This window comes from Acanthochromis polyacanthus, chromosome 4 (assembly GCF_021347895.1).
Source record: "Acanthochromis polyacanthus isolate Apoly-LR-REF ecotype Palm Island chromosome 4, KAUST_Apoly_ChrSc, whole genome shotgun sequence".
Lineage (NCBI taxonomy): Eukaryota > Metazoa > Chordata > Actinopteri > Pomacentridae > Acanthochromis > Acanthochromis polyacanthus.
Window position 1 is genome coordinate 1,686,020 of NC_067116.1, and position 15,735 is coordinate 1,701,754.

The 15,735-nt window shown below is 44.1% G+C and overlaps 1 protein-coding gene and 1 long non-coding RNA gene across 12 annotated transcripts in view; one reads left to right on the forward strand and one right to left on the reverse strand.

The window, feature by feature from the left end:
• LOC127533558 (uncharacterized) overlaps positions 1–12,107 on the forward strand; it is an 82,020-nt gene extending 69,913 nt beyond the window's left edge. Inside the window, exon 2 of the long non-coding RNA XR_007941298.1 lies at positions 12,039–12,107. This is a non-coding gene — a long non-coding RNA (uncharacterized LOC127533558). The remainder of the gene's footprint in view (positions 1–12,038) is intronic.
• The window catches only part of LOC127533521 (NACHT, LRR and PYD domains-containing protein 12-like), a 175,940-nt gene extending 160,693 nt beyond the window's left edge, over positions 1–15,247 (reverse strand). For 2 of the 11 annotated variants that reach the window (XM_051946720.1, XM_051946719.1), the window contains exons 1-7: positions 14,932–15,152; positions 14,717–14,848; positions 14,432–14,554; positions 13,860–13,932; positions 13,474–13,699; positions 11,521–13,321; positions 11,270–11,443 (exon numbers count right to left, since the gene is read on the reverse strand). In XM_051946720.1, coding sequence (XP_051802680.1) covers positions 11,270–11,443; positions 11,521–13,321; positions 13,474–13,699; positions 13,860–13,932; positions 14,432–14,554; positions 14,717–14,848; positions 14,932–15,020 — 2,618 coding nt within the window. In that variant the 5' untranslated portion in view covers positions 15,021–15,152. Of the gene's footprint in view, positions 1–2,430; positions 2,605–7,085; positions 7,260–11,269; positions 11,444–11,520; positions 13,322–13,473; positions 13,700–13,859; positions 13,933–14,431; positions 14,555–14,716; positions 14,849–14,931 lie in introns of all 11 variants that reach the window. The other 9 variants (XM_051946722.1, XM_051946714.1, XM_051946712.1 and 6 more) reach the window with 9 other exon arrangements.
• Positions 15,248–15,735: the final 488 nt, after the last annotated feature.

Below are 15,735 nucleotides of genomic sequence, written 5' to 3' on the forward strand. Positions count from 1 at the left end.
CTGTGATGCAGGTTCCAGGTTGTTAAGTTCCTGTAGTGGAAGAGGCCTCATTAAGAGAAACTAGAGCTAAAGGTCAGTAACCAGTGGCGTGCACAGACATTTTGGGGGGCAGGTGCTCAGTGAAAAAAAAGGGCACCTTGTGCAGCGTGTAGAACCACCGGCTGCCTGAATATAACAGTGTGAGATTTGAAAAAATAACAAAATCAGGGACACATTTTCTGTAATGGCATTCATTTTAACATCTTAATAATGACACACAAAGAGTCAATAAAACATTGTACCTTAAAAATTGGTAAATTAAAAGAGATCGACAACATCCAGACTGATTCCTGACATTAGGCTACAACAAGGCAGAAAGCTACTTTTTCTTTTTGTCATTTAGCAAATTAGTCACAGCAAGTGTTGCCTCAACCTACTGCAGGCTAATAATAAACCTACACAAACTAAATATTCAGTTATAGTATACAGATCATATGCTGTACCAATTCACCAAATAACACTGGTTGTGAGGTCATCGTCGTCACGTTTTGTCAGTTAACTGATTATTATTATGGGTGGTGTTGAGCTTGTTAACTCATTCGCTGCCAATGACGTTTATAGACGTCAATCGTGTTTTTTGACTGGGGGGGCTGCAGGATAGTCTGGCGGAGCTTGTCGGTGAAAATCCTGGAGTTTTGGAACGTGAGAGTGTTGCGGTGGGCCAAAAGAATGACAAAGACAGTGACCGTGGTGGGCCGACAGCAAAAAGTGCCGTTACCAACAGCCGCTGGCGATCAAAGCCGCGCTAGTTTTCTGTTTCGCCACCACCGCTCTCTTGAGTTCATCTAACGAAGCCGAGTCAGATGAGTTTAGAGCGAGCACACATACACACACAGAGACACACACACACACACACACAAAAACATTTTGTTTATATTTTGTAAGCTATATTGTTCTGAACCAAAATGTTGACTTGTGTTGTTTGTTTGTAAATAAATGATTTAGCTAACAAAAGGTTAAAAAGTTGACCTCAAAATGTTTTTTCCGAGTTGTTTTTGTTGTGTCATATAAGTAAACAACTGTTCAGTTGTGTGGGATGTCACTGAACCAAAAAATATTGGCATCAAAGTGATTGATGTGCCTCTCTGCAGAAAAAGCTCGTTATCTCTGTTTTTTGGTCAAAAACGGGTGTTTTTGCTGAAACGACCCTATGTTCTGCTGCCGATAACTTTAGAACCGAAAATGCTAGAAACAAACTGTTTTTTCCTGATGAAAGAAGAGAATCTACCCTTTCTTTCGATAGTTTCAATGTTTATGTAGTCTTACAACTTGATATTCTGTAGATCTTGAAAAATCTGTCAAAATTCTTAAAAACTCTGGCAATATGGGGCTCTTTGCTCTGAAAACAGCTGGCAGCCAATGAGTTAAGCAGGCGGGCAGCTGGCTAATTTAGGCACGGTTGTTTAGCGCTACATGAGACAGACTACGTCACAACAGAGACAAACTAGAAAAGCACTCAGAGAGCGCAGTACTCTGCCAAGGCTGCTCAGTTGATGGATCATTTCTGATGGATGAAATATTTCATAAAAAATGACCTTGTGCTGAGTACAGGCATGTGTTATTCATGTACATGTTATGTATTCATACCAAATCACATGTAAATGACTTTTATAGAGGTCTGTTGATCAGTTCATTACTTTTGGCAAGCCTTTGTTTTGCTACTGTTAAAATAACCGTTCCCTCCATGCTTTTATTTTGAAGGTGTATTTTTAAAGGTAAGGGCTTTTATTTTATAACCATTCCAGCGGCACAGGAAGTGTTTATCTAAGAAGATGTTTCTTGACATGACGAAGACGCTGCTGAAAAGTCAGAAAATTCACATAAAGATGAAAGAAAACGGTTCCACTGTTGCTGTCTAGTAAAGGATGTGTTTAAACTTAGAAGCAGCTGGAATGGAGACAAGAAAGGAGTGAAGGACAGAAAGGTGAATTTATGTTCAAAATAGGGCTGACGGCTGAACATAAATAAAGGCTTTGTGAACCATCAGGAGCTTCACCATTGTCTGTCTCTGCCGTTCCTTGGTGGAGTAATAAATGCACCGTGTGGCAACTGAGGCTTATGAACAAAACACTGGATTCATTTAGGTGTTACCTGGATGGTGGTGTTCACGTTACGAGATGGGGCGAGTCACAGCACGGGTCATGTGTGTGTGTGTGTTTAATGTTTACATTTTTTTATAACGTTGAGACGTGGAGAACACCTGCTTGATACTGAGGGTAAGGGGCAGGTGCTCTAGCACCACCTGGTGTCTATCTGTGCACGCCACTGTCAGTAACAGAACTGATGTGAGTCATACAAACACAGAAAACCTCCCACCTCAGCTGTTCTGTTCATCATGAATAAAAACACATTTTAAATGGTCATCAGTTGAACAGGTTGATGAGTCCTGACCTGAGAGCTTCCAGTTTACAGTGTGGACTCTCCAGTCCAGCAGAAAGACTCTCCACTCCTGAATCCTGCAGGTTGTTGTTAGTCAGGTCCAGCTCTGTCACACTGGAGGACTGGGAGCTGAGGACTGAGGACAGAGCTCCACAGCTTCTCTCTGACAGATTACAGCCACTCAGTCTGAAGAGACAAAGACAAGAAAAGAAGTAAAACATTAAGTTCAGTATTTTCTGTCCTGTTGAAAAGACAGCAGTGAATTTAACAACAAATACATCCCACTATGTCCAGAATACAGCAGCAATGAGGACAGTCCTCTGAAATATTATATAAATGTGAAAATAATCCAAAGTGTAGCACATTACAGTAATCAGATTACTTTGAAGCTGAGAAGTAAAGTATTTGATCAGATTCAAAAAAACAAACTAACAGTTTAGATTTACTAAATGAAGAATTCAGACCAAACAAGAAGAAATGAATCCAATAAAGGTCAGTATCGTTCATTACTGTGATTATAATGTTGGTTTTTTTCACTAATTTCTTTGTCCACCTTTATTTTTGATTCTGATTTGATTCTCTGATGTTACAGAACAAACATCTTCTGATCTCCAGTCCTTGTTGTTCATGTTCCTTCATTACTCCACCAAGGAACGGTTTTGTGACGATAGGCGTATGTTTGTCCAACGGATTGGGATGAAACTTGTAGGGAAGGTCAGAAATGACACAAGGACCACCTCATTAGATTTTGGCAGTGATGCAGCTTATAGACTGGATCCATGGATTTGTTCAGGATTTCCCACTGAAAGATAGCGGCCGGCACGGCGTCACTGTAACCATGACAAGAAGTGAACGCTGCATCAGCTGCCTGATGACGGTCACATGATTGTGATCCTACTACTGACTTATCCATTGGAAATGATACAAGAAACAATTGATTAAATTGTGAGGGTGTTTCTGAGTTGTCCTTCCATCCTTATGTGAATTTTCAGACTCTTCTGCAGCTTCTTCCTCATGTCAAGACACCGCTTCTTAGATAAACACTTCCTGTGCTGCTGGAATGGTGGAAAAATAAAAGTCCATAACATTAAAAAAAATATACACCTTCAAAATAAAAGCATGGAGGGAACGGTTGTTTTAACACGAGCAAAACAAAGCCTTGCAGAAAGTGATGAACTGATCAACAGACCTTTGTAAAACTAATTTACACATATGTAGGTCACACAATTCAATATCCGTACGTAACGTACACGAGGGTGACCATATTCTGTTTCTCTGAAAAGAGGACACACTTCCAGGTCGCGCGCGAAAAATTTTCAGTCCCCCCCCCCTTTATAGGGGTTTTCCGTGGGTCAGAGGGCTTTCTGTGCTTCGAACTCAGTTAAACAGATATTCTGAATTTCCCAGAAAAGAACACTTTACCTGGATATACAGAAAAATAGCCCAAAACACTCACAAACAGTTGCTTTATAAATAATATATTTATTAAAGCAATTCTCCTAAACAGTATAATCAGTCACATACAAGTATGGCATGCTCTAGTCTTTAATAGTTATTGACTCAAGTTGTGTAGGAACACATGTATTCAGATGTTTAACAAAATAAGAAATAATCATCTCTCTTAAAGCTGCTGTCCGGAGTTTCCGTTTGTTTTCAATTTATGTATCACTTTTTAACAAAGCTTAAATGTGTTAGTCTAGTTCGATACTATAATATAATGTTAGTATGACGCGATATGAAAATTTATTCCTGAGCTCCGCCTTCCTCTCATAGACCCCCATGTTATTCCAAAAAGCGCCGGTCGCTGCCGACCAATCAAGTTCGAGCTTCAGCTTTGTCATGCTGTCAATCAACGGTTACGCGCACAGCAAGCAAGCCCATGCAGAGGTGGGCGAGCTACGCACTACGCAACCGCGAGCACATTTGTTTTGCTTGTGGAGGAGAGAGCATCAGGGATCAGCAACTTCCAGAAAAGTTACCAATCCCACGGCTTGTCAGGCCAAGAGACTGCAGGACGTTTTTTGGCTCGGGGTGCTCGCGTCGCTCCCCGACCACGGCCTCCATAGCCCGGCTGACGGCTTCGTTTAGATGCCCGACTTCTGGAGGAAGATGTTGGGGCGTCTGGGACATACTCTTCGTCAGAGGAGTCATGCAATTCTGAACTCTAGATAGAAATAAATAAACAATGTAACACATATACACGCGTAAATGCACTAAGTTTGATAAACAACGTCATCGAGAGGGATACACGAGTGTAATCACATATTGAAACTTTACTCGTTCGTCCTAGCAGATTCATGTTATTTTGGTATTAGGACAAGTTAGACTCAATACAGCATTCTAACGTAATTCCTTTATTATTTACTAAATGTACTAAATGTAGAAGAGGGGAAAACAGCAAAACAGGCGAGATGCTGCAGCACTCCGAGCACTTCTCTCATGTACTGCGCGCGTGCACAAATAAAGGAGCGAAATCAGAGGGAGGGACCAACAGTGTTTTGGGAGACGCTGCGATTCAAACTCCGGACAGCAGCTTTAAGTCTGACACTCACACCTTAGTTAGGAAAAGTGAGGTAGAGTACCATTCTTCAAAATAACCTCCCAATTATCAATTATGTAAAAATAGAAATAATGCCTCAAAATATTAAACAAAAAGAAAAAAGAGAGGTAGCCTATTCTTCAATGTTCAGTTAGCCCATTCTTCAAAATAATGTGTCTAATGGCAAATGAAAAAAATACAGAAATAACGCCTCAAGTCAACAGTCCTTTATTTCCTTCTTTTTCCTTTTCTTATTAGCTACGGAGACATAAGTCCCAGCTTTGCAGACTGTAAATTCTGCCTCCCATTTGACACGACCCGGACGAAAACAGGGGTACTTTTATCGCATTTCATCAGTGAAATGACATTTGCGTTTTGGCATTTTCTTTCTGTTCGAGTGCTCTTCGCAGTGTGCCTACCTGCCTGTCAGCCTGCGAGGAAGCGAATCTCCAGCGCCGTGGCGCGCACCGGCGCTTCAGAGACGCGGCGCTGGCGCTCCGCAGCGTGTGCAGTGGAAATTTTCTGATAGAAGAGAATGGGTTCTAAGTGCTGCGCAGTACGATTCAAGAGCGCGGCACTGTGCGACGCGGCGGTTTCGCGTTATGTGGAATTTAGGGGATCAAAAACCCGGACATTTGAAGGACTTTATAAACGCCGGCCGGACAGGCCGGACAGCCTCTGAAAAGAGGACATGTCCGGGCAAAATAGGACGTATGGTCACCCTAACGTACACATACATAACACGTCTGTGCTTAGTTCATTTTCTTTGTGGGTACATCTATATTTAAAGGACACATTCTATAGTGCGGGGCTGCACAGTGGTGTACTGGTTAGCACTTTCGCCTTGAAGCAAGAAGATCCTGGTTCGAATCCCGGCCTGGGCCTGGGATCTTTCTGCATGGATTTTGCATGTTCTGCGTGGGTTTTCTCCGGGTACTTCGGCTTCCTCCCACAGTCCAAAAATATGATGAGGTTAATTGGTTATTCTAAATTGTCCGTAGGTGTGATTGTGAGTGTGATTGTGTGTCTGTATATGTAGCCCTGTGACAGACTGGTGACCTGTCCAGGGTGTCCCCTGCCTTCACCCGAGTCAGCTGGGATAGACTCCAGCACCCCCCATGACCCTAGTGAGGATAAAGCGGTGTATAGAGAATGGATGGACACATTCTATAGTGCCGTCATTTCTGATCATCAGTAATAACAATAGTAATAAAATGCTGCATTTCTACAAAAAATATGCTGCATTTCTGACAATGCCATATGGGGGAATGAACAGTGTTGGTGGAGTACTGCGCTCCATGAGTGCTTTTCTTGTTTCTTCTTGTGCTGTTGAGACTCAGGCTTTGGTTTTCACTCACACATGAATCCCACTGGAACCAGACTAAGGATCTCCAAACTCATGTGTTTAAAATGTTTATCTCCACTCTTGATGAAGTCTGGACTCCTCATAGCGTCAGTGAGCTGGACTCTTCATTCTCTCTCAGTCTCAGGAGACACTCTGCTGCCCAGTGATTGGCTCTCAGTCCCTACAGTCTGAAAGGAACCAACAACCTTTAACAGCCTCACATCTGAAAAAGGTCATAGGGTCCCTATGAGGGTGTAGCTCCTCTTCAGGGAGAGCAGAGAGACCATGAACCTCACCACAGGTTGGATGGATGTTCTATCCTTCACCAACACTTCAGTTGAAGGGACTCAGCCATCAGCAGCAGGAAGACTGGACTGACCTTACCCACAGACCAGAGGACATGAGGACACTGCTTATCAACAGTCATGATGACTGTCCTCACCTGCAGGGCTGCTGCTTCACTCCATCATTTCTGACAGACCTGAAGTCTGTCATTGACGTCTGTCTGAAAGATTCTATTTGTAAAACAGTGGAAACTAAAACAGAACCTGGAACCAAGACTGTACAGGTTCTTACAGGTTCTGGTTCTGTGATGCAGGTTCCAGGTTGTTAAGTTCCTGTAGTGGAAGAGGCCTCATTAAGAGAAACTAGTGCTAAAGGTCAGTAACAGAACTGATGTGAGTCATAGAAATACAGAAAACCTCCCACCTCAGCTGTTCTGTTCATCATGAATAAAAACACATTTTAAATGGTCATCAGTTGAACAGGTTGATGAGTCCTGACCTGAGAGCTTCCAGTTTACAGTGTGGACTCTCCAGTCCAGCAGAAAGACTCTCCACTCCTGAATCCTGCAGGTTGTTGTTAGTCAGGTCCAGCTCTGTCACACTGGAGGACTGGGAGCTGAGGACTGAGGACAGAGCTCCACAGCTTCTCTCTGACAGATTACAGCCACTCAGTCTGAAGAGACAAAGACAAGAATAGAAGTAAAACATTAAGTTCAGTATTTTCTGTCCTGTTGAAAAGACAGCAGTGAATTTAACAACAAATACATCCCACTATGTCCAGAATACAGCAGCAATGAGGACAGTCCTCTGAAATATTATATAAATGTGAAAATTATTCAAAGTGTAGCACATTACAGTAATCAGATTACTTTGAAGCTGAGAAGTAAAGTATTTGATCAGATTCATAAAACAAACTGACAGTTTAGATTTACTAAATGAAGAATTCAGACCAAACAAGAAGAAATGAATCCAATAAAGGTCAGTATCGTTCATTACTGTGATTATAATGTTGGATTTTTTCACTAATTTCTTTGTCCACCTTTATTTTTGATTCTGATTTGATTCTCTGATGTTACAGAACAAACATCTTCTGATCTCCAGTCCTTGTTGTTCATGTTCCTTCATTACTCCACCAAGGAATGATTATGTGACGATAGGCGTATGTTTGTCCAACGGATTCAGATGAAACTTGTAGGGAAGGTCAGAAATGACACAAGGACCACCTCATTAGATTTTGGCAGTGATGCAGCTTATAGACTGGATCCATGGATTTGTTCAGGATTTCCCACTGAAAGATAGCGGCCGGCACGGCGTCACTGTAACCATGACAAGAAGTGAACGCTGCATCAGCTGCCTGATGACGGTCACATGATTGTGATCCTACTACTGACTTATCCATTGGAAATGATTCAAGAAACAATTGATTAAATTGTGAGGGTGTTTCTGAGTTTTCCTTCCATCTTTATGTGAATTTTCAGACTTTTCGGCAGCTTCTTCCTCATGTCAAGACACCGCTTCTTAGATAAACACTTCCTGTACTGCTGGAATGGTGGAAAAATAAAAGTCCATAACGTTAAAAAAAATACACCTTCAAAATAAAAGCATGGAGGGAACGGCTGTTTTAACACGAGCAAAACAAAGCCTTGCAGAAAGTGACGAAGTGATCAACAGACCTTTGTAAGAATAATTTACACATATGTAGGTCACACAATTCAATATCCGTACGTAACGTACACATACATAACACATGTCTGTGCTTAGTTCATTTTCTTTGTGAGTACATCTATATTTAATGGACACATTCTATTCACCTTATTCAGGAAGTGAGGCAGGGCGGCGCCATTTTTGAGATCGACTTCCGGTTGACCGTCTTCGCACTACAACAACATCGAGTCCTCTCGCTACTGTAGCTACTTTTAACTGTTCTTTTAAGCGATTTTAACATGTTTGGCATCAATTGCGCTGTCCGTGGGTGCCACAACAACTGGGGAAAGATGAAGCTTTCTCTCTCTCAGAATTGTTTAGAGCACGGAAAGGTTAGATCTGAATGCTGCGGACCAGCTCATGGCTATGTAAACACACAGCTTGCATCGGTCACTGTCAGCGCAGCTACAGCGATTCTACCAAAGTTCAGTTTCCACTAAAGACCTCGCTATGCCATCAGTGAGGTAAAAAGATACTCTCTGCCATTTTGAAACGTTGTTATGACTGCGGTTTGGTCAGAATCAGTTTTTTGTTGCTCCAGGGAATTAGCATTAGCTTGTGACAGGGCTAATAACACAGTAAACCGCAGGAGCTGTTTCAGAAATGACAATAACAACCTCCGTTTGCACAGCCACATCGTATATACATGAATCAAATAAAGTTTTATTCAAATCAACATACCTTCCATAATATCGCAGCAGTGTGACTGCAGGACCGTCCCAACCCAGCGATACAGGAGCATCCCGTGGTCTCCACCGTTTCATCAGCTGTCACCAACACCCACCATGTGTGAGGAGGTACTAGCCTGACTCGGACTGACATTAGCTTTAAGAAACGTATATTTCCGTTCTTGATGTAACAGAACAGCGCCACACTGTGCAAATATTGATAGGCTTCAGTGCTCTTATAATTCCTCATAGCCGAGCGATCAACGCCAAGAGACAACACGAAATAGTTAAAAATATCGCCATACGTGACTTGTGGTCACTTTTTCATGTCATCCTCCCACTCTGTAATAAGTCGCGGATGCGGCAGACTTGATCCATTTCTGTTTTTTAAAGAGGTTTCCGTTTCTTCCCACACCACTCTCACAGTTGTAAACACCGGAATGATCGAGTTACCGGAAGTGCTACTCAAAACAGGAAGTCCCGCCCGTTGGAAAATGGGCGGAGCTGAATAAGGTGAATAGTGCGGGGCTGCACAGTGGTGTACTGGTTAGCACTTTCGCCTTGTAGCAAGACGATCCTGGTTCGAATCCCGGCCTGGGCCTGGGATCTTTCTGCATGGAGTTTGCATGTTCTCCCTGTGCATGCGTGGGTTTTCTCCGGGTACTTCGGCTTCCTCCCACAGTCCATAAATATGCTGAGGTTAATTGGTTACTCTAAACCAGGGGTCGGCAAGTAGATGTGGCTACGGGCCAAAATGTTTGTAAACAATCGAACAGCGGGCCAACCTGCGGGGGGGTGCGCTCCGATTCTGCGGGCGGGGAGGGGGGGGGGGTGTGCGGGGCGATACCACGACCAGCGGAGCCTTTACAGCTGATTGCCACTGCTTGGGACACACGTCTCAGTTCTGATCACAGATGTATTAAAAATGACTGCCGAGACACACACGTTTTGCACACACTGTTGCTCAGTCAAATCTGGCTGGTACAACCGTGTACAACCAGTAGCACAATCGTGGAAATGCCCGGCAGCAGCCGACCACGCGAGTTTCGTGTTGCGGTGACGGACTGACTTGGCTCTGTGCCAAATCAAACTTTCAAAATCATCTGGCAGGCCAGATATTATTCCTGACGGGCAAGTTTTGGCCCGCGGGCCGCCCGTTGCCGACCACTGCTCTAAACTGTCCGTAAGTGTGAATGTGAGTGTGATTGTGTGTCTGTATATGTAGCCCTGTGACAGACTGGTGACCTGTCCAGGGTGTCCCCTGCCTTCACCAAAGTCAGCTGGGATAGACTTCAGCACCCCCCATGACCCAAGTGAGGATAAAGCGGTGTATAGAGGATGGATGGATTCTATAGTGCCATCATTTCTGATCATCAGTAATAACAATAGTAATAAAATGCTGCATTTCTACAAAAAAATATGCTGCATTTCTGACAATGCCATATGGGGGAATGAACAGTGTTGGTGGAGTACTGCGCTCCATGAGTGCTTTTCTTGTTTCTTCTTGTGCTGTTGAGACTCAGGCTTTGGTTTTCACTCACACATGAATCCCACTGGAACCAGACTAAGGATCTCCAAACTCATGTGTTTCAAATGTTTATCTCCACTCTTGATGAAGTCTGGACTCCTCATAGCGTCAGTGAGCTGGACTCTTCATTCTCTCTCAGTCTCAGGAGACACTCTGCTGCCCAGTGATTGGCTCTCAGTCCCTACAGTCTGAAAGGAACCAACAACCTTTAACAGCCTCACATCTGAAAAAGGTCATAGGGTCCCTATGAGGGTGTAGCTCCTCTTCAGGGAGAGCAGAGAGACCATGAACCTCACCACAGGTTGGATGGATGTTCTATCCTTCACCAACACTTCAGTTGAAGGGACTCAGCCATCAGCAGCAGGAAGACTGGACTGACCTTACCCACAGACCAGAGGACATGAGGACACTGCTTATCAACAGTCATGATGACTGTCCTCACCTGCAGGGCTGCTGCTTCACTCCATCATTTCTGACAGACCTGAAGTGTGTCATTGGCGTCTGTCTGAAAGATTCCATTTGTAAAACAGTGGAAACTAAAACAGAACCTGGAACCAAGACTGTACAGGTTCTTACAGGTTCTGGTTCTGTGATGCAGGTTCCAGGTTGTTAAGTTCCTGTAGTGGAAGAGGCCTCACTAAGAGAAACTAGTGCTAAAGGTCAGTAACAGAACTGATGTGAGTCATAGAAATACAGAAAACCTCCCACCTCAGCTGTTCTGTTCATCATGAATAAAAACACATTTTAAATGGTCATCAGTTGAACAGGTTGATGAGTCCTGACCTGAGAGCTTCCAGTTTACAGTGTGGACTCTCCAGTCCAGCAGAAAGACTCTTCACTCCTGAATCCTGCAGGTTGTTGTTAGTCAGGTCCAGCTCTGTCACACTGGAGGACTGGGAGCTGAGGACTGAGGACAGAGCTCCACAGCTTCTCTCTGACAGATTACAACCACTCAATCTGAAAAGAGAAAAAGCAGATTATACTGATAAAACAGCAGGAAAATGAAAAAGTATCTTCAGTCTCCAACTACTTACAGAACTTTCTTGGAGGCTTTGACCACTGGCAGCAGCCTCAGAAGAACCTCCTCTGAAGCAGAGTATTTCTTCAGGTCAAACACGTCCAGATGTTCTTCTGATGACAGTAAGATGAAGCCCAGAGCTGACCACTGAGCAGGAGACAGTTTATCTGTGGACAGACGTCCTGATCTCAGGGACTGTTGGACCTCCTCCACTAGAGAAACATCCTTCAGTTCATTCAGACAGTGGAACAGATTGATGCTTCTCTCTGCAGACACGTTCTCACTGATCTTCTTCTTGATGTACTTCACTGTTTCCTGATTGGTCTGTGAGAGACTTCCTGTCTGTGTCAGCAGGCCTCGTAGGAGATTCTGATTGGTCGGCAGTGACAGACCCAGGAGGAAGCGCAGGAACAAGTCCAGGTGTCCGTTTGGACTCTGCAAGGCCTCGTCCACAGCTCTCTGGTAGAAATGTGCCGATTTACTCTGGAACAGTTTAGACCAACGAGATGTTGTTTGTTGTTGTTCTTCCAGCAGGTTGACTCCAGAGTTGATGAAGGTCTGATGGACATGAAGAGCAGCCAGAAACTCATGAACACTCAGATGGATGAAGCAGAACACCTTGTCCTGGTACAGCCCTCTCTCCTCTTTAAAGATCTGTGTGAACACTCCTGAGTACTTTGAGGCTGCTCTCATATCGATGCCACACTCTGTCAGGTCGGACTCATAGAAGATCAGGTTTCCTTTCTGCAGCTGCTCAAAAGCCAGTTTTCCCAGAGACTCAATCATCCTCCTGCTGTCTGGACTCCAGTGTGGATCTGTCTCAGATCCTCCATCATACTTGACCTTCATGACTTTGGTCTGAACCACCAGGTGGTGGATGAACATCTCAGTCAGGGTTCTGGGCAGATCTCCTCCCTCTCTGCTTCTCAGCAGCTCCTCCAGAACTGTAGCAGTGATCCAGCAGAACACTGGGATGTGGCACATGATGTGGAGGCTTCGTGATGTCTTCATGTGGGAGATGATGCTGCTGGCCTGCTCCTCATCTCTGGATCTCTTCCTGAAGTACTCCTCCTTCTGTGGGTCGGTGAACCCTCTGACCTCCGTCACCATGTCCACACAGTCAGGAGGGATCTGATTGGCTGCTGCAGGTCGTGTGGTTATCCAGAGGCGAGCAGAGGGAAGCAGATTCCCCCTGATCAGGTTTGTCAGCAGCACATCCACTGAGGTGGACTCTGTAACATCAGTCAGGACCTCATTGTTGTGGAAGTCCAGAGGAAGGCGACACTCATCCAGACCGTCAAAGATCAACACAACCTGGAAGTCTTCAAAGCTGCACATTCCTGCTGCTTTGGTTTCACTGAAGAAGTGCTGAACAAGTTCCACCAAACTGAACTTTCTCTCTTTCACCACATTCAGCTCTCTGAAAGTCAATGGAAACATGAAGTGGATGTCCTGGTTGCTTTTGTCTTCAGCCCAGTCAAGAGTCAACTTCTGTGTTAACACTGTTTTCCCGATGCCAGCCACTCCCTGTGTCATCACTGTTCTGATTGGTCCATCTCTTCCAGGTGAGCCTCTAAAGATGTCTTCTGCTCTGATGCTTCTTTCTGCTCTGTCTGCTTTCCTGGATGCTGCTTCAATCTGTCTGACCTCATGTTCATCATTGACCTCTGCAGTCCCTCCCTCTGTGATGTACAGCTCTGTGTAGATCTCATTCAGGAGGGTCTTCTGTCCTGCTTTAGCGATGCCCTCAAACACTCTCTGGAACTTCTTCTTCAGAGAACATTTAAGTTTACGTCCACAAACTGCAGCAGCAAGTTCTGAATGAAGAAACAACATGAGATCAAAGAATAAATGACAGTAAACATTGCAGCAGTTCATCCTCCTAAAGACTGATTGTGTGAAGATATTCAGAGACTTTAGTAAATGTTCTGTTGATCAGCAGCTTCAGTCTTTACACAAATCCTCTTACTGCTCTGCAGACAGTCAGCCAGCTTCTCCTGCTTCATCCTCCTCAGGAACAACACTGTGATCTGCTCAAACATCTCTCTGCTGCTCCTCTCATCTTCATCATCACCCTCCAACTCCTCCTCATCCTCCCTCTGACTCTCTGAGCATTCTGGGTAATCTGGACTCACGACCTTCTGCATCTTCTTCAGCTCCTTCTTCACAAAAGTCACCATGTTGTCCTCCAGCAGCTGGAACAGAGAAATGTGTCAATGAGTCCATCAGAGTCAAATCATGGAGCCAAACATCAGATCCATGTTGGACACACTGACAGTCCACTGGTCTACAAAGAGCAGCATGGAGACGCCTGAACACAACAGATGGAGAACAACTTGTTGTCCATGAACTCACCATGAATATGGAGTCCAGGTGATGCTGCTGGACAGACTGAGCTCTGGGAACCTCTGAGTTCTGCTGCTCCACTCTGTGGATCAACATCAACAGTCAGATCTCAGTACGTCTGTCCACACAGAGACAAACACCAGCTGAAGGTCCATGATGTTCATTAGAGATTCCAACATTAGTCTGTTTTCCACTGCAGGAACTTTCTGTTCATTTTGATTCATCATCAATCTTTGTTCTCACTACAGGAACCGTCCCTTTAGAACCTCTTTCAGGACTGTTTATAGGGGTTCAACGTTCCTTCTGGCATATAGGCTAATATACAAGCTATCATTTAGGCTAACATAAAGGCTAACAAGGCTTTTATGATCACAGAACCGGAGTTTTGTCCAGTGAAACTATTTCTTGATATTTCAGTGAACTCAGAGTTCTTGCTGTGATCCACCTGGTTCTGTTTTTAATGTCTCTGTGGATGATGTTCACATTATCAGCATCACTTCTTGAAAACATTTGTTCTGCTTGATGAGGAGCCAATCTGCGATCAAACTAGCAGCTCTGAAACCTTGTTCTGAACATCTTACCCCTCTGCAGCAGGACCTGGTTCTCCTTTAAAATAAGGAGGATTATCCTTAGACCAGTCACTCCTGAAGGACACATAGCTGGATGCAGGTCCAGGTCCAGAGGACTCTGGTCTCTGATGGATTCTGGTAGATAAAGAGGAAACCCACCAGTAAGAGAATTTCATTTTAATTTCTTTCAGACATGAACCTTGTAGCAGAGTTTCAGAGTGATTTAATGATGGAACGTATTTGGAACAATGACAGAACATTTGACACAACATTCAGTAGTTTGATTTCACAGCTTACTTCTCTGCAGCAGGAGGTTGATCATCTTTCAAGTCAATTAAGCGACCCATCGAATGGTCACTCTTTAAGGACACACAGCTGGATGCAGGTCCAGGTCCAGGTCCAGGTCCAGGTCCAGGTCCAGGTGGATTCCTGTCAATAATGATGCAGCAGTGATGTGATGCTGAGCTCTGACATGCAGCAGAGTCCTGGACAGTTAGAGATGGTGGTCTCACCTCTGAGCTTTGCTCTGGTTCTCCTGTTCCCCACACAGAGAGCTTTTAGAGGGAGGGACTCCCTCCTCTCTGTCCTCACACTCATCCATGATGCTCAACTCACAGCAGCTCACACACACTTTCTACCTTCACCTGCACAGGAAACAAACATCATTCATCCACTCAGATCCTCCTGGAAAAGATCAGCTGCTGCACTTCTACTATCTGTCCAGCAGATGGAGTCATGGAGCTGCAGAGACTCACAGAGAAACCGAAAGTAAAAAAGACACGACGCAGTTTGTATTGTGAAGAAACAAATAAACATCAGCAGCTGATCAAACTGACTGAAGTCAATCAATGATCTAATAGAAATACTGACTGATTACAATGAATCAATAATCTAATAATCATATTGATGGATGTTTAAACAGCAGTGATCCAGAGTTTGTGGTGAAATAAGAAGTGAACATGTAGAAACATGACAGAGCAGAAACAAACAGCAACATTACTGAAGTTAAAGCAGCAAACAAAGCAAACTTACACTTTATTCAAAGCGCTGAAGAAGAAGAAGAAGAACAAAGTTTCCAGTCCACTCCTGAACACTCAGACAGGTGATCTGTTTCCTGGAACCAGTCAGGACTCCACCTGTGAGGAAGCAGCAGGCAGAGTTTCACAATAAGAGCATATTTTACAGACTAGAATAAAGGTGATGTAGCTACCATCGTTTAGCTGCTGCTGCTAACAACATTAGCCTCCATAGAGGAGATAAACTCTCCAGGTCAGTGTTAAAGTCATCTCAGTAACTGGTTGTCCTCTTCTCCACAT